The following is a 19,786-nucleotide window of genomic DNA, read 5'->3' on the forward strand; positions in this document are numbered from 1 at the left end:
TCAAGAAGGTAAAAAAGCACTACAAAATATGCAAAATGAAATTGACAAAATCACTGTTGATAGAAATGAAGAAGTCTTTTGACTTAAGGACCATAGCGAAAAATTACTAACACAAATTAAGAAGCTTAAGAAGGACAAGAAGTCGTTAAAAGACAAGTTAGAACATTGTATTCAAGAGGAAGTATCGAAGTCGCCAGTCGTAACAACTTCAGTTGAAGATACATGAACGAATACCAAACCAGTCAATTCCACAACTCAAGAAGATGATAAATCAGTTGAAGGAAAAACACACTCACATGTTGCAATTTAGATAATGAACATTTCAAATGATGATTCTGTAACCAACTCAACAACAATAGTACCTGAAGTAAATAAGGAAATTGCTACACACTTGATAAAGGAAAGTTCGACTAAAAGAGCTCCTTATCGACATTCGAATTACAGGAGCAGACAACTAAGTCGGCCTACATATTTGAACCACTCAGAACGGAAACAACAAATTTATGTTCCAACTTCCAAGGAATACTAAAGTTTGCAGAACTCAGTCCAATGATAACGATTCATTAGAAGTTCCCAGTAATTGAAACATTTCAGAAAAGATTAATTTAGGATGGTCAGATCCTTTCTTCGTGCGATAATTTTATATATCACTCCAAGGATCATATCAACATGTATCAACGAAAATGACAGTTCCGAGAAGACATTTGAAATAGAAAAATAGATGAAACCTTTTCATCAGCAAGCTTTGAGGACAAAGCTTTTTGAGGAGGAAGGCAATGTTATGAATAGAATATATATAAAAATAATATAAATATAAATAATGATGATAATTGTAATAATGATTAGTTTATTAGTAATTAGTACTGAAGACGCATGTCTAAATGGGACATGACCTTCCATGAAGAGGTACCTGCCTAGGGTATATAAGCAGTTCCTCACTCTCGTTTGTAACACCATTCTCATTCATACATTTTAATATATATATATATATTCTTGTATCTTCAATGGAGATCAACATATTCCAAGTCCCTTGGAGTGTTTAACCTGTTACAACGAACCTTGTTCATTACATTTTAGTTTTGTGAATACATTTTTGGAAACTATATTTTGCTGAATTTCGCAATCCTAAAGTCTAGAAATTTTCCATCCCTGCATGTGACTTACATTTGTACTTGTCACTTCTCCTACGCTCATGCTTAGTCTCATGGTGCATGTTTTTTGTGTTTGACCAACTTTATGTACATTGTACAATAATTGTGTTTTTCAACCTAGGTCTATGCATTGTAAGTGAATCTTTTCTCCCTACGAATCCTATTTGGCTGATCACTTCTTTCATTACCTTAATGGAAAATGATTATAAGTGACATGCATAGTCCCCTGCAACATCAACCCAAAAATTGGTGCAACCACACACTTCTTCTAGATCTAAAGCTAGGAGACTGGTTCCCACCAAGGTCTTAGGGAGGCTTTGTTCATGACAGTTTGAATGCTAGCACCAGATTCTTCTCGACCCTTGAGTGTTAAGAGAGTTGCAGCAGATTGTTGGCTTCTGCCTAGAATGAGATATCGCAGTCTAGATTTTTGTCTAGCTCCCGCTCTAAAGAGTCTTCTATCTGAAGTTTCCTCCATTCGGCCCCTGATGTTAGGGGAGCAAGCTCTGACAGAGCTTGTTACACTTGCATTATTTAGATTCTGGATTTTGGATCCACTCTCTTTATGCATATTGTTTCCAGATCCAGATTTGCTCTTCACCATCAATTTTCAGATCGCAGGTCTTAGCTTACATCAGTATTTTACAGTTTGCATCCTGCTTTATATAGGAGCTGCTTTTGTGTTCCCTCATTATATTGGCACTGTTGTTCTCAACAGTCCCATTGACCTACTTTTGTCATCATTTGCTGGATATTAATAAAATTATCTTGTCTTAACTTATCTTATCTCCATCAAGGATTCTCTCTAGAACATATATCTTACAATCTATACCCCTCTCAGTGATTGATGACTCGGTTGGGGAGTCCTCTTCTTCTTCCTCCCCTCCTGCTTTGAGCTCTGAGGTGCCTTTATGTTTATATTTTATGTTTGACATGGGTTTTGTATTTGTATTACTTTTATTACTATTGGTTAGCTCCTTACCTATCGATGATAGATGGGTTTTTATCCTTTTGGATTGTCCTGTGTCTGCTTGTGTTTTCACTTGTATTTCTGTTCTTTTGGCAACTAGGAGTTTCCTTGTCGCTTGCTCACTACTTTTATGACTTCTTGTACTTTCTAGTCCCTTTGATCTATGTTTGGTCACTTGTGGACAAAGATAAAATTGTTTTATGTATTGTTGCAATAGTAGTGCTATCTTGAACTCAGGCAAACAATATTTTTCAAGGGGTACTTTTTAGGAGTAACGTTGTATTATATATTGAAAATTCTTCTTGTAATAAAAGTGGATTGTTCATTTGATTAATGGAATATGTACTATCTAAGTTTTGAAGAGCATGGAGTTGTGTCAACCATTGCTACTGTGCAACTTTGCTAGAGATGGCTGGTGACTATATAATAGAGGAATGTGGAAGGTTATAACAGTGCTAATTGTTGGCCATATGGGGTTTGTGACTATAACACTTGCTTTACTTGCAGGATCGAATCATAGCACGTCTTCAGCAGCCCTATTCACTTGATTGCCTTCCAGTTGAAGCAGAGTTTCAGGTATGATATGGTTGCATGTCTTAGGAATCAGCCATTTGATCATCAGGTTCTTTTTCCTGGTTATAAGTTATATTGATGAATCCCTTTATTTGGTCTTTCTTATGCATGTTCATTGTTTCCGGAATGCGAATAAAGTGAATATACATGTTGATGTCTGGCAAACAAAATACGAAGAATGATAATTGTAATTAGGGAGGTTAAGGAGAATTTTACCTTTAAGTCTAGATATTCTTGACATCCATGTAATTCTGTCATGTTTGTTTCTAGTTTCAGTCATCATGCATCACCAATGTCAATAGTGTTGGAGCATTAGTGTCTGGTCGTAACCTATATAAATGTTCAAAAATAAAGTTGAAGACACAGTAGTGAGGGATAAATTTGAAAAGATGAAAACGGTACAGAAGAAGAATGACATTGACAGCAGGGAGGGATGGAAAGCTATGAGACAATTAAATTCAAAAAGACATGAAAGATGAAGGTGAGGCAAACACATGGCACTCTAAATACATGAATGAAGACATCAAGATGAGTGTGTTATACCATATGGACTTCTAGAGAAGGTGTTAAAGTAAAATTTTCTCAATTTTTTCTTCTTTATTCTTTATCAATTTGTGCGTGCTTGTGTAATATTGTTTTCTGTTTATCCATAATGATATCATGGTGATGGAGACACAGTTGTAATTAAACATGAAAAAATTGGAAATAGACTTCTTCATGTTTGTTGCTTTGTCAATTTTTGTGTGTAATATGGTGCACTGTTTAATACAATTTATGGAGAGCTGAAGAAAACAAGACAGAAAGCGTGCCACTTGCAAAAAATGTCAAGACTCGAGAAATCAGTGAGTGTAGTAGAGAAAGAGAGAACAAAGCCAAGGAAAACAGACAGGATTGCAGCTGATGCTGGAAATGCGAGACAGAATTGGACAAAAAACATGCATGAAAGGAGACATCAAGATGAGTGTGTTTCAGCTGTACCATATGAAATTTTACAAATGGTGTTGAAGTAAAATTCTCAATTTTGTTGTCTGTTTTCTTTGTCAATTTGTGTATGTTTAATATTGGTACTGTTAATCCATAATGCTATCATAGCCATTGATATGGAGTTGTTATTGAACATGATGAAGTTGGACATAAATTTCTTCATGTTCGTTTTTTGTCAATTTTATTTGTGTAATGTGGTGCACTGTTTAATTCAATTCATGGAGAGCTGAATTAACGAAACAGAAAGCAAGCAACTAGCAAAAATGTCTTGACCCAAGAAATCAGTGAGGGTAGTAGAGAGAGAGAGAGAGAGAGCAAAGCCATTGAAAACAGATGGGATTGCAGCTGAGGAAATGCGAGATGGAATTGAACAAAAATCTGATTTAGAGATGACCCAGCAGAGAAGTTTGAATTGTAGAAGCAAAAGATCTCAAAGTAGTATGTGAGTGGTTGATGTGGGAGAAATTCAGAGTTGTAGCAGCTATGGATGATGTCAAAATAGTAAGTTGAAGACTCAGCAAGAGAATTGACAAGCAAAAAATTCAGACAGGACTTTAGCAGCACAGTGGTGGACACTGTTGAAGAATCTAGGGCAGTTAGAAATTACACTGATTCTTCTAATACATGATAACAATTTGTGAAGTATTTGTACAATTTATCTTAGCTTGATTTTTCCATTATTATTAGTGTGTGTGTTTACTTCATCAAACTGCTGCCAAAAACAAAAGAGACAAGAACAAAAATTATTTGGCTTTCTGCCAGGGCCAAAACCTCTCCCTCTTAGAGAGGAAAACCCACACAAAATTCTTCTTATAGTGATTACATTGACGAATACCAAGACCATGACCCTTGACACATTCTGCCTCTCCAAGACCAAGACATCACTCCTCTTCTTCAATGCTGCTGGGATCATCATCCTTGCTGCACCTCTGCCTCACTGAGATCTTCATTACTGTTGACATCATTGCTGCACCATGATTGTCTCTTGGGATTGCCACAGAGGTGATCTCAGCTTCTTCATTGAGATCATTATCTTTCAAGAGCAAGATCATGATCTTTGTCACTTATCATTGTTGTCATCATAGTTTCCTTTATTATCATAACAATTACTGTCATTACTGCTTCCTTGTCTTGCACCACTTGACACATCTGGAAAACCTCATCACTGTTATGATACCGAAACTACTATAGAGATATCATTTTGGATTTCCTTCATTGTCAGCATGCCAAAACTCTAGTACTGCTTCTTCTTATACTGCTCCTTCTCCTTATGCTGAGACAGTGGGATTGTGACTGTGATTAGGTCTCCGTCTTTGATCTCATCAATACTGTAACTGCCCTTAAGGTATACGAGGTAATGGAAGCGAAGATAAGTATATGCCAAGATTATTATTACAGGACTTAAGACCTTTCTGCTCCATCCGTTTGATATTGAAACATGACAGCATCTATAGGTATGCCAAGATCATCAATCCGAGATCTACACATGCTGCCTATAAATATGCCGAGATCATCATCAGCCTTCTCTGCTCTATTCATCTGAGGACATCACCTTCAGATCACAGGTATGCCGAGAGAGGATTAGCCCGGATCTTAAGTCAATGCGAAGTCTGCCAATACTGCTCCTTGTCATGCGAGGTCAGTCTATCTTTGATGCTGAGGTTGTCAACATGAAGATTAGGTCTATGCCAAGAATGTATTGAGCCCAGACTTCAACTCCCTGCTGCGTCCTCATCCGAAGATGTTTCTGCTCCATACATCCAAGATCATGACTGCACCTAAACCCCAAACGAGGTGCAGTCAAACCCTACTGCAGCTCTGCTCCTATATGCGGAATTTCAGAGGCATCTGAAATTTTCTTGGTGTGTTTTGTGCTGACCCTTCGTGGGTATTTATAGTAGTTAGTGCACATATAATAAGCCGACGTGAATCCATGAACCGATGTGACCTTTTGCTCAAGCTGACGTGACTTTAAATTATGCATTTAATTTATTTTGGAGCCGACATTAAGATCTCTTCATTGATTTCGCTTGCAGATTTCTTGGAGGATTATGCTTGGTCTTTGGAGGGCTGCTACACATCTTGTAGGCTAGAATATATTGCACATAGGCTCTTAAAGAGCTCTTCAATACATGACATGACTCTTTGATAATTAAATAAAAAACCTAAAGACATCAAGAAGAAGTCTTTGACCTAATTACACTTCTTGCTCATGAAACCCATGAGGCAAGATTTACAATAATAATTTATTACATCACTTACAAAGATCATGTCATTATGAAGACCGAACCTAGTTACATTTTCTTCGACACTCTCTCTTAACTAGGGAGGTATTCATAATGGTAACTGGTCATTCTCAATCTGAAGAATTTCTCATAGGAAGAATCGGATTTGTAGTCCATTTGTTATAGCATCATTTCAACCAACATTGTTTCCATTTAGCAAGGCCTTGACTAACAATTCCATCTCTAAATTAGATCAGAGCACAATGTTGGCGGGACCAATGACTGATAGACACACATCATTATTGTCTCTCTTAGGGTCATACCCACCTGGGTGTTTTCCGGGTATGCCCTACTAGGACTATTCTCATCTTGGGTTCCCAGCGCTCAAGAATATTGGTCCTCTTACCCACTCTTGTCTTGGATACCCTGCCACATCCTCAAAGAGCGTCAGATGCCAGATGATTACACAATCCTCCATTCTTTCTTCCAAATTGAAGACAAGAATGTCGTGTCTAACTCTCCCTCTCAACCAGGGACGAGTTCCAAGTTTCTCTTTACTCAGAAACTTGCTCAAGTTCCTTTTACTTATAGGAACCTCTCAGAGCTCCCTCTTACTCAGGGACTCTATCATCAGTGCTTTATAGGGTCTTCTAGTTGACTGACCATCCAAGACTTCGATGTCATCAATTTCTTCACGTGTAGGGTTCAACCATCCATCACTTTCTTCCGTCATGTCATTCCTTCTTTCCCGAAAAGTATCCTCCTTGGATTTACATCTGGGGCTTCCTTCATAAGGCCATCTATCTTCGCCTTTTCTTCAACGGTGATTTATAAGGTACATAGTTGTGACATTCTTCACAAATCTCCTTAACTTGGCCCTGCACACATACCTAGAATTTTCCAAGAGGTCAGACACCAAAAAAACAAATCACGTATTACCTTTTGGTGATGGCCTTTTTCCAATGACATATTCTTGTAGGTATCAACATCCTGTATACATGTTGACTCATTTCCCAACGATATCTGTTGTCAAGGGTCTTCATCTTTTCAGACTTCCATCAGAGTCTTCACATCATTCTGGGAGATTTCCTGGTCAAGTCTTCCTGATCCTCTGGATCTTGATTGCCTTCATCATGGTTGCATGTTTCACGATCTCTTTCATCCTCATGTCTTTCATTCCTTAGCCTCACAGCCAGCAAGGACTCCAGTTGCAGGCGCTTCCTCTGCTCAGCCACGCCAGAAGTGCAGCCGCATATCTACTCTATCTTAGCTTGCATCTGCTGCACAACCTGTTAGTGCTACCACTTCTATAGTTGCAGTTGGAGATGATGATGAGGAGGAGCCATGAAGCCCCTTGTTTGACTCTGATGATGATCCAGAGATTGATCCACATGATCTTGGCTCCTCTGGCAGTAGCTACTAGCTAGTGGCCCAGTAGTACTAGACCTTGGTCAAAGTTTACTTTTGTTGTAGAGGCCATTTCTAGCCTCCTTGGTTATGTGTTTTTGTTTCGATCATGTATGTATTGGACAGTGCACTGGGTGCCATTTTGATATAATGGATATATTCATGAGCCTACTTTGAAAGTTTGATCATATGTTGTCTCCCATCTATATTCTAATTTCTAATGCTGTGTGTTTGAACTTTGGAAACATGAATGAAAATCTTTAAAAATATGTTTTTTTATAAAAAAATAAATATTTAATGTATTTTTACAACGACCGAGTCCTTGAAATCAAGTCGACTGAGTCGATACCAAGTCGGAGTCGGAGTCGACCCGGGTCGAGTCGGAGTCCGAGTCAGAGTTTTAAAACATTGTTCTTGATTGAACGGATCTTCAATCCTTTGATCTGCTTCATCATGTCATTAGTCCTCATCTCATGATTTCCATAAGTTGGAAATCCTGATGAAGCATTTTCTGCCTTCTCGGACTAGAAGATCCTCTGCTGAGATTTCTATCTTTAGGATCTAGTATATCCTCATCTAGCAAATGTTCCCTTTGACCTGGATGACTTCTTCCTTACCTTTGATATTCAATGAGATTCTCAAGAGCTATGTTCTTCTTGATTCTCATACAATCTCTTGTTTCCATGATGCCACGATGCATCTTCTTACCATGATCATATCTGCAAAGACTTCTGATAGGATCCTTTTGAGAGGGACACCATCTCACTCATAATGGAGATCTACTATTCCCTCTTTCCCTGATCCCTTTCTTCAGCTTCTTCCACCCTTCCGGTGATATGAGCTCTTCTTCCATAGTACTATTCTGTCTTGTCAACTTTCCTTTACTTATCTGCACTTATTTGAGTCCTATCAACTTGTCTTTCTCTATCTGACATAGAGACCACAAACTGTTGATCGAGGTAACCTCCTTGTCCATGGACATTTGTTACCTTGCTTAATCTTAATATCAATGATGATTATTCTTTCATCACCTTTCCCAGACCTCGTAATTGAGATCTCATGAAGAGTGCCTCTTCTATCACTTCATGTATTTCTTTTCTGTCTCCTTTCTTGCTTCATAGAGATGAGAAAAACTTTTGAGAGTTCCTTCTCATAAATTCAGAGGAGATTTGTTCACTTCTCTGTTGATTTGTGGTAGCATCGGATGTGCTCTAGCCATGAAAATTGGTGGAGAGGCTAAAGCACATGAGATCTCCAAGATTCAGAAATGGTTTGGGGAAATTCCACCCGGTTAGAGAGATATTAAAATAATTAATATTTTTAATGGGGTTCCTAAATCTAAACTTAGGAAAATTAAAATATTAATGGGTAATAATATAAAACTGGGTGTGAATGTTCTAAATGACATGGATCAAGCCAAATCTAATCTTAGCCGTTGATTAGGGACTTAATCTCGTTTGTTGAAGACTCAACTGGAAAAGTATAAGAGGAGGCTTGAGGGTTAGTTGGAGACACACCAAGATTGATCAATCAGTTCAATTTTCTTGAGTGGGGTTTGCTGAGAAAATTCGAACAAGTGATCTGAGTTGCAGCGAGGGGTAGTGAGTACATAGCAAAGAGGCAGAGATAGTGCTAGAGGGCCAACACAGTGACTGAGGAGGTTACGCAGAGGCAGCAGGAGCCACACAGAGGTAGCTAGAGACTGTGCAGAGGCTGAAGGGCCTGCGTGGGTGACGCAGAAGGTCAGAGAGCTTACGCAACGAGGGAGAAGGCTGATGCAGGGAGTTCAGAGCTACGCCGAGGCTAGCAGGGCTGACACAGAGCCTCGGAGAAGCACTAGAAGATTTTTCATGGGGCAGACTAGTGCTGAGAAGCTGAATATCTGCTTTCGAGAAGAGGTATTACTGCCGTGTAGAAATCTTTGTTGGGTTAGCCAGTTTGGCACCCTAGTTGTACTCAAGAAATCTGCATAACAATAAAATCCTCAGAACTGCTGCACTGGTTTTCCTGCATTGGGTTTTTCCGGGGACGATTGTCCAAAAATAACGGTTTCCTTTGTGTGTTTGTCTATTATTTCAGTCGATGATTTGTATATGAGTTGAGACTGCATTTGTGTTTATTTTCAGTATTTATATGGATAAATAACTTGTTAAGGAATAAAAAAGTAGGTGAAATAAACCAGATAATGCAGTAGGAATTTCTGATGTGTTAGATTCAGAAATATCAACATGGTATCAGAGCGTTGCAGATCACAGGAGATCTGAAGGCACTAGCAGAAATCAGAAAATTTGCAACGGAAACAGCTGTCCCGAGAGACAGAGCTGTTCCTAAGCAGAAGGCAGCATAGGAGTGACATAGAGGGCCCACGTCATCATTTCGAGCCAGAGAGAGGGCCATCCTAGAGGCAGAAGAGGCTCACGAAGAGCCACGTCATCCTACTCAGTTAGGTAGGCTTGACGTAGTTGGCCAAAGGAGTGATTCAATTATTGTCAAGATTGCGTAGAGTTGAAAGGCTCAGTTTCTTCAGTTTCCGGGGCCTAGGGAGTTGTGGGTAGATTGTGGGTTGGGAAGCTGGTGGGGTGTTGTTGTTGTCGAAGCAAAACAGTACCTAACAAGACAGAACCAAGGTAGAGGGAGTTGCTGCCTTGACCGGTTTCTAGCTAAGAAATCCAGATCCAAGTTACAGTTGCAAAGAGGATCAGAGAGGAGCGGCTCGACAATTGGCGGGAAGATTTCCAGCTGGGAAATCGAGACTCAGAGGGAGTCTAGGAGAGAAATTTCAGGAGGGAAGTCGAGACTCAGAGGGAGTTTAGAAGAGGAGTAGAGATGGCAATGAATGAACTGAGGGATCAAGATAGGTTGGACGGGGCTTCCAACTATGTCATCTGGAAGCCATGATCTTGTCTGTTTTGGATAGACATCGCATCAAGGGCTTTGCCTTGAGAACCGTGGCTATCCCAGTCGACCCAGCTGATAATGAAAGGTATGAGGATGCAATGGCGAAGAAAAAGTGTATAATCCTTGATGGGGTCAAGGATCATGTAGTACTGCATATTGTCGAGAAGAAAATGACAAAGGAGATGTGGAATACCTTGACGACATTGTGTCAGGGCACTTCCGTGCAGCAGAAGATGCTATTAGAAAATCAGCTGCGGTCGTATCAGATGCAGAAGGGGGAGCAGATAGATCTATACCTCAGGAGGTTGCAAGAGATTCGGGACCAACTTACTTCCATATGGGCCATGTCTGATCAGTAGTTCATGGTGAGGACCACCCTAAATGCAGTCTCTGAGGATTGGGAGACATTGTTCAAAGTATTTTAGGCAGAGCTAATTTTCTAGGATGGGAAGAGATTTGGGCAGCTCTTCGCCAAGAAGAGATCAGACGACTGACCAAGGCGGGGAGTAGCAGCAAAGGAGGTCGAATCAAGAAAGAGAAGGAAGAGGATGCGGCTCTGGCATCTGCGGGGCAGTAGGGGAAGAGGGAGAAGAAGGACATCTCCAAAGTGAAGTGCTTCCATTGTGGGGAGCTGGGTCATTATGCAACCCAGTGTCCCAGGAAGAAGAATAAGGGAGAGGCTTCTGACTCCAAGGTAGCTTCGGCTAAGGCGGAGAAAGAAGTCAAGACGGATGGCGACTGTGCCATGAGTGCTCATGCACCTCTAGAGAAGAGGTGGGGAGACATCGAACTGTAGTCAGGATGACTACAAAATATGAGGGGCAAGATCCTTGAGTTACCCAAACTCTTGAATTATATCTGGCTAGGGAGGCCTCGAGTGACAGTAGTAGGATGACGGATGTCGGTAGAAGCAAGATGCGGATGGAGCGACAAGTCAGTGCTAGAGTGCAGAGGTTTGTAGCAGCGCAGTGGGGGGTGCAATAGTGCGAGAGGCATAGAGGTGGTTACAGTAGTGCAGAGAGGCACATAGGAGGTTGCAACAGTGCGAGAGGCACAAAGGTTTCTGCAGCAGCGCAGAGGCAACAGAGGGAGCACAGGATAGCAACAGAGGTAGCTTCAGCATCAGGAGGCTTCTGGACTGACAAGGATGTCAGTAGCTGGGTAGATCAGTTACTTACTTCTCAGTAAGTGAGTTGAAGTGCAGCAGTTAGTAGTGGTAGTGCTATGGACAACATGATGCAACATGTTGAGAGCGAGCTGCAGTACAGATGTAGCAATCACAGTGGTAGAGCCATGGGTAGCAGTACAGGAAGCAACAACGCAGTGGATGTTGGGCAGTAGGCCAAGCATCAACACAGGTACTGGTGCGGAAGGATCAATGTGATGTTCAGTGGTGGAGCATTGCTAGAGCACATTCCTCGCTAAGAGGGAATGTTGATTTGTGGTAGCATCAAATGTGCTCTAGCCATGAAAATTAGTGGAGAGGCTAAAGCACATGAGATCTCCAAGACCCAGAAATGGTTTGGGGAAATTCCACCCGGTTAGAGAGATATTAAAATAATTAATATTTTTAATAGGGTTCCTAAGTCTAAACTTAGGAAAATTAAAATATTAATGGTTATTAATATAAAACTGGGTGAGAATGTTCTAAATGACATGGATCAAGCCAAATCTAATCTTAGCTGTTGATTAGGGACTTAATATCGGTGGTTGAAGACTCAACAGGAAAAGTATAAGAGGAGGCTTGAGGGTTAGTTGGAGACACACCAAGATTGATCAGTCAGTTCAATTTTCTGGAGCGGGGCTTGCTGAGAAAATTCGAACAAGTGATCTGAGTTGCAGCGAGGGGCAGTGAGTACATAGCAGAGAGGCAGAGATAGTGCTAGAGGGCTAGCTCAGTGACTGAGGAGGCTACGCAGAGGCAGCAGGAGCCACGCAGAGGAAGATAGAGACTGCGCAGAGGCTGAGGGGCCTATGTGGGTGACGCAGAAGGCCAAAGAGTTGACGTAGAGAGGGTGAAGGCTGACGTAGGGGGTTCCAGAGCTACGCCGAAAATCGTCTTCACAAATTAATATCAGATGCTCGAAAAATACTCAGTTTATGAAACAAAATATTTTTATCACAATTCCATGACAGAGTACTTAATTTTCAGAAATTAGTTTTTAGGACAACAGTAAGAAAATTTTTATGACAGCAGCAATATGACAATGAGAACAATAACCTATCAATGATATCTTTATGCAAAAAATTTACCGAAATTTTTCCAAACTTGCCCACATGAATTATAAAAAATTTTCAGCCTGTTATGATGTGATTTCCAGAATTATATCAGATCTGATATACTTATTACAGCCAACAATTAAAACATGAAATAATCCTAATGATGAATGCCCATCTTAAGAAATTTATTCCTTAAAGTATTAGACAACTTAGGAATCGATTTTAGGATAATCCACATGAAATTTTGCTACTGTTATATTTCAGACTTCAAAAACATAATTATTCAGAGATAACTGTCACCCAAAATGTAGATCTAGGCCAAATTTTTGATACACATCAAACATAAATGACTTATTAATGTATTTATAATTTTTTTTAGTTAATTTCAAACCACTTAGATGTGCTTTTCACCATTATTAGGAAGATATATGACTGCTGTAGCAAACAGTGAGGAAAAAGATGGTTTAGAGATCAAACCCTTAGACCCTAGGCCTTGAAGATCACTTGCCCAAGTTGCCAAAAAATTTTCTATACTTGAAACACAAATTTTTACCCAATTTTCTGCAAAAACCCACCAATAATTAGCTTCAGAAAATTCAATATTCAAATCAGAAATGGAGCAAGGGGAATCTAGGGCCAATGAGAGCTAGCACTAGGCCCAATAGAACTAGCGTTGGGCTAGGAGAAGGTAGATTTGGGCTTAGGAGCCCCAAAACTTGAAACCCTTGTTCTGAAAAAAATTATTTCTCTTCAGATCTTCAGATTTATTGCAATTCTTTAATGGCTGGCCTTGCAAAAATATTTGGGACAAGATATTGCCCTCGAGGGCCTAGATCTGTCTCAAAACCCCCAGATTTGCTTGAATTAGCTCAGATTTGAAGATTTTCTTGGCTGATTTCTCAGATCTATTCCCGCAATCAATCTTTGAGCCCAAATATTGCCCCCCAAGGTCTAGATCTAGCTCAGATCTGAAGATTTACTTTGCTGATTTCCCAGATCTATTCTTGCAAACAATCTTTGAACCTAGATCTTGCCCTCCAGGGTCTATAATTAGCTCAGATCTGAATATTTTCTTGGTTGATTTCTCAGATCTATTCTTGCAAACAATCTTTGAGCCCAGACCTTGCTCTCCAGGGTCTAGATCTAGCTTAGATCTGAAGATTTTCTTGGCTGATTTCTCAGATTTGTTCCTGCACAAGTGAAAAGAGAAAAACCCAATACCCAATATGTACAAAAATATAGAAAATCCCAAAACCCAAGTGTTAAAATTCAAAATTATGTTACAAAATTTCAGATCTACACAAGTAAATAACAGATCTATACAAATAATTTATAGATCTATCAGATCTGAGGAGTATAAGTCCAACTCCGCTTCCAAATCTGATAATCTAAGGCTCTTAATAGCCAGATCTATCAAAATTTCCATAAAATATTTAAAAAAATTTGAAATTTTAAAGAGGTACTAGCCCAAAAACACCATGCAGAAAAAAGATTATCGTTAGATAAATCCCGAGGCTTATATGATGTAGGCTCTTCAGAAAATATGCGTTGAGAGTTGGCTGGTCCAACCGAAGACTATCTTCAAACGCTCAATGAGAACCTGAGAGATCTTCTGCAAACACTAGATCAACCATCAAATCAAGTAGAGAAATAGAAAAACAATAAAATTATGAAGAAATAGAGATACCTGCTACTTCAATCAAAAATAAAAATGTGACCCTAGATCCAACAAATTGAATAAGATACTTGTTTTTAGATTATTCTAAGAGAGCTATTGATTGATAGTTTTCACATAATATTAAGCGGAAATTAAAACAATGTTACCATAAATTCATGAAGAGGAACACTATAGCACGTTGAAACCCCAAAGACTTTTGCATTAATTCAAAAAGGTATACAAGAGAGCTTGAGAGCTTGGTACACGATACAGAGATCGGATCGATCAACTGACAATTGACCTCCTATTTAAAGATAAATTTTCCAACGGCTAGTTCGAGTGATCCTCGTCAAAGCAATCTTGACCGTTGATGAAGATTAAAATTTTTTTTAATCTCATCTGTCGAAATTTTAAATTCTTGAGAATTCAAATTTTTCACTTAAATGCATTTTAATTAACTCAAAAATAAAAATTTTGAGTTACTTTCCTCAAAAATTTGACTTTGACTTAAACTCCAGGGACCAAAGGCTTAAAATTTAGCAAAATAATTAATTTACCTTAGTCTTGGGACCTTTTAAAATTTGAATTTTAAAGGACCGACGAATTTTTCCTTTGGAGAATTTAAATTTACCTAGGACCTAGAATTAATTAAATTTCTGGCTTAGGATTTTAATTAATTTTTTTTGACCAGAATTTAATTAATTAACCTATGAAGGGATTAATTATTTTTCCAACCCTCAGTACACTTTACATCATAATTTTCATATCTTTTACATCTCAAGGGGGAAAAACCATCTGTAATAGACCCTCACAGACTATCCATTTCAGCGACACAAATATAATTCAGCAGACCAAGCAATTTGTAATAAAATAACTTAACCAAATAGTTAGGATTATTCCCAAATCACTTCTACATAGACTCGATCTATAACACTAGGACTCGCCTAAGATCTTAGTGAGAAAATACATTCTAGCTTTGGGGTAAGACTGAAGGAAAACTCTGCTGACCATCCGAGAATGGATCGGTGAGACAAAAAACCTCCTAGAATGTAGATCGTCACCAAAAAAGTAGGTTTACCTAGGCAATTACATACATGACACAGATCTGCTGAGATTATTTACATCATATACATGTAGAATGGGTTTACATTGTAACATGATAATCAGGCTGATGATGATAGCTGAACGACATGGACACATCAATCAGGCGCTATCCTTTTTGCGGAAGAAAAGGGGGTGTACTGCTATGGGTCGTTGACACGTAGTGGTCAACAATAACAATTTGTGAAGTATTTATACAATTTATCTTAGCTTGATTTTTCCATTATTATTAGTGTGTGTGTTTACTTCATCAAACTGCTACCAAAAACAAAAGAGACAAGAACATAAAGTACTTTTCTTCACGATTGCTCCTCCCTTTACATTCAGACACTCAGAATGTGGACACTCCATCTGCTGGTCCTTTTGATCGTGGCACTTGGCCATGAAGCCTTTTCCCCGTTCATTGTCACGCTTTTCACACTCACACCTATTGATTGAGGAGTTGACCTTGGAACTGTCGCTTCCCCTTGAGGGCTGGAAACACCTAATAGGGTTGACTGTTAAGTGCCTCTTTTAAGGTAGGGAACACCTTTACAAGACATCAAAAGGTGATCTTTGTTTGAAGTGTGAAGTTAGATATTGGTCTTAGTCTCCGATGTGTGAAAATTCCTAGTCTCAAGGAACCCCTACTGCAACAAATCTGAATCTACTTCACCTACTTGATTTTTAAATTACATTCATCAGGTTATTCTTCTGAATACTGAAGCAAATTACTTCTGCAGCCTACACTTATTAAATATTTGATCTCATGAAACAGAAAGCAGAGCAAAGAACAAGATACATAGGACACACTTATTTTTGGACACAAAAGTTCCTGGAAAAACCCAATGCAGGAAAATCGGTGCAGCAGTTTTGAGGGTTTATTATTATGCAGGAGAAATATTTGAATACAACTCTAGGATGCTCATCTAGCAATCCTTTACAGAGAAAATACTGGCGGAAAATCTAACTGAGTTTTACCTCACTTCACCCGACAGAATTCCGGCTGATCTGGCACAAGACTGGCTAACCCTGGCTATTTCTCTGTTGGCTCTGCGTCAACCCTGCATCACCTTCTCTGCCCTCTGCGTCAGCTCCTCTCGCTGTTCCCACAGTTTCGACAGTTCCAGCTTTTGTGTGACAGACAACTTTTTTGCATCAGCGTTCCCTCTTACTGTGCTGCCTTTACATTAGCTCTCTCGGCTGTTCCGACAGTTTCTGACAGTTCTGGCAGTTCTTGGCAGTTTCGGCTGTTCCGACTGTTCTGGATTCTGCGTGACAGATAGCTTTTCTTCGTCAGCTCTCCTGGCTACTGCATTGCCTCTCTGCAAGCTCTCTTCGCCTCTTTGTTATGTATTTTCCAGAAAGTCCTTCTCTTTGCCCCTCAGCTGCAAGATCTCCCCAATCGATTTTCCTCCTGAGAACTTCTCACCTCAGAAAATCGATTTCCTCAATCTTTGTGTGTGTGTTTTCAAATGAACCCCAAGCCTCCATTTTATACTTTTCCTGTTGAGTCTTCAATGACCGAGATTAAGTCTCTAATCAACGGCTAAGATTAAAACATGACTTGATTGCCTTGTAGATCATTCTCACCCATATTTTGATTAATACCCATTAATATATTAATTTTCCTAAGTATAGACTTAGGAACCCCATTAAAAATATTAATTATTTTAATAAAATACAATCCGGGTGGAATTTCACCAAACGGTTTCTGGGTTCTTTAAAACTCATGTGCCTTAGCCTCTCCACCAATTTTCAAGGCTAGATCACTTCCGATGCTATCAACAACTAACACTCCCTCTTAGTGAGGAAAGTGCTCTAACAACAATGTCCACTTGCATGCTGCTCTGTTTCTAAAGCACCTCCTTTCTGCATTGTTGCTGCCACCAACACTGTGATGCTGCTACTACTGTACTGCTAACCATGACATTGCCACTGCCACTGCTGCATCTGTATTATAACTCCCTCTCAAATGTTGCATTTGCTATGCTGCTAGCACTGTCACTGCTAACACTGCATCCGTACTGCAACTCAGTTACTGAGAGAAGCAACTGAACAACATCCAAAATTAACTGAACTTAACTATGTTCAGCATAATACCATGAATGTTGGAATCTGACTGCTCTAGTCTCTGATCCATCTTCTGCATTGTTGTTGACTTCTGCACTGTGCACTGTTGCCAACCTTGCTCTGCACTGATCAGTCTTTGGTCCCAAGCCACTGCATCTGTCCTCCTAACACTCCACTGCATCATCTAACACTAAGTCCATCTCGCTACTGCTGAATCTTGGGCTCTCGTAGAGGTGGACTCCTCAAGGATCTTGCCCATCTGTAGCTCTTTCAATCTACAACTCTAAATCTCCCCACCTTCCTTATGGAGATGCGGCAACCATCTTTTCCAAATGTCGAATGACCTCCTCTAGTCATTGCTTAGCATTGCTCAGCTGCTCAGCAAGTGAGAAATTCAATTGTTTTGGCGGAAAGTTTTCTAGCAACTTTCTGCCCTGCCAGAAACTACGCCCTTCAAGCACTGCGCTGAGGCTCTGCGTCACTCCCTCTGCCCCTGCAAACTCTTGAACTGGAAATCGTACCTCTCTGTCGTCTCACTCATAGAGAGATTTCCTCGGATCTGCTTCTCGGCAAGGACTGCGCAATCCCTTCAAGGGAATTAGAATTGCTGCCAAGTGCATCTTTCGGCCTCACTGCTTAGCACTTGATCTGCTCTTCCTGTTTCAAAATCAGTGCTCTTATACCATATGAAAATTCCTAGACTCTAAGGAACCCCTACTACAACAAATCTGAATCTACTTCACCTACTTGATTTTTAAATTACATTCATTAAGTTATTTTTATGAATACTGAAGCAAATTACTTCTATAGCCAACACTTATTAAATATTTGATCTCATGAAACAGAAAACAGAGCTAAGAACAAGATACATAAGACACTTATTTTTGGACATAATAGTCCTCGGAAAAACCCAATGCGGGAAAACCAGTGCAGCAGTTATGAGGGTTTATTATTATGCAGGAGAAATATCTGAATACAACTCTAGGATGCTCATCTAGCAATCCTTTACAAAGAAAATACTGGTGGAAAATTTGAGTGAGTTTTACCTCACTTCACCCGACAAAATTCCGACTGATTCGGCACAAGACTGGCTAACCCCGACTATTTCTGCATTGGATTTTCCGTCAGCCCTGCGTCACCTTCTTTGCCCTCTGTGTTAGCTCTCTCGGTTGTTCTGACAGTTCCGGATTCTGCGTGACAAACAACGTTTCTGTGTCATCTCTCCCAGCTACTGCGCTGTCTCTGCATCAACTCTCCCAACTGTTCTGGCAATTCTCGGCAGTTCCGGCAGTTCCTGACAGTTTCGGCTGTTCCAATAGTTTTGGATTCTGCGTGACATGCAACTTTTCTGCGTCAACTCTCCCAACTACTGCGCTGCCTCTCTGCAAGCTTCTCCGCCTCTCTGTTTTGTATTTTCCGGAAAGTCCTTCTCTTGGATTCTCTCTGCCCCTCAGCTGCAAGATCTCCCTAATTGATTTTCCTCCTGAGAACTTCTCACCTCAGAAAATCGATTTCCTCATTCTCTGTGTATGTGTTTTCAAATGAGCCCCAAACCTCCATTTTATACCTTTCCTATTGAGTCTTCAATGACCAAGATTAAGTCTCTAATCAACGGCTAAGATTAAAACATGATTTGATCTGCCTTTTAGATCATTTTCACCCATATTTTGATTAATACGTATTAATATTTTAATTTTCCTAAGTTTAGACTTAGGAACCCCATTAAAAATATTAATTATTTTAATAAAATACAATCCGGGTGGAATTTCACCCAATGGTGTCTGGGTTCTTTAAAACTCATGTGCCTTAGCCTCTCCACCAATTTTCAAGGCTAGAGCATTTCCGATGCTACCAAAAACTAACACAATGGATGGTTTCTTTCACTTGAGTTCATGTTGTCTTTTCCAGGTGGTCCATTGTAGCCCATGCCTTGAGGGCACCCACTCCACAGGTACCTAGGCCTACCAAAGAAATATATGGCCTTAGTAGATGCAGCATTGAGAGAGTTGAACCTCCTAATTGCATGAGCAGATGATAAATGTCCTAGAGTACCTTTAGGAGCTAGGACGTTGTTCTACTTTGACCTAGCATTGAGGATTCTTAATGATCATACCATTGGACCCAATGTGCCTCCAGGTTGGCCTTGACTTAACTTGATGGGCAAGACCTAATTTAGAGCCAGATGAGGATGGCCTCCCATTGAGAGACTAGGGAGAGCTTGTGGCACCTGGAGAAGCCCTAACGTTGGAGAGAGGAGGCCTTATTTAGATAGTTGGAGACCCATGGACACGACATGATGGTACCTCAGCTGAACTTGGGACCCCAGAGGAGGATTTGAGGGAAATTCCTTAAATTTTGGATGATATAGGCACTTTGACCCATTTGGACACCTCATCACACCTTGACATGGACTTTGGCGCCATAAAAGGGCATGACATCAACATTATGAGTGGCTACAACTCACACACATGGGAATTTATGGTATAATTTGTCATTAAGCTAGTGGGTTGGCTTGTAGCTCAAGTTCATTTGATGTCAAACTTGTTAT

The 19,786-nt window shown here is 39.9% G+C and overlaps 1 protein-coding gene across 1 annotated transcript in view; it reads left to right on the forward strand.

Moving 5' to 3' along the window:
- The window catches only part of AUG2 (HAUS augmin-like complex subunit), a 184,958-nt gene that overhangs the window by 135,392 nt on the left and 29,780 nt on the right, over window positions 1-19,786 (forward strand). The window contains exon 4 of the mRNA XM_089375918.1: window positions 2,629-2,697. Within this exon, the coding sequence (XP_089232044.1) occupies window positions 2,629-2,697 (69 nt within the window). The remainder of the gene's footprint in view (window positions 1-2,628; window positions 2,698-19,786) is intronic.

The sequence above is a fragment of the Pinus tabuliformis genome, chromosome J (assembly GCF_031772625.1).
Source record: "Pinus tabuliformis cultivar Carrire ecotype Pingquan chromosome J, CPIR1, whole genome shotgun sequence".
NCBI classification, from domain to species: Eukaryota; Viridiplantae; Streptophyta; class Pinopsida; order Pinales; family Pinaceae; genus Pinus; species Pinus tabuliformis.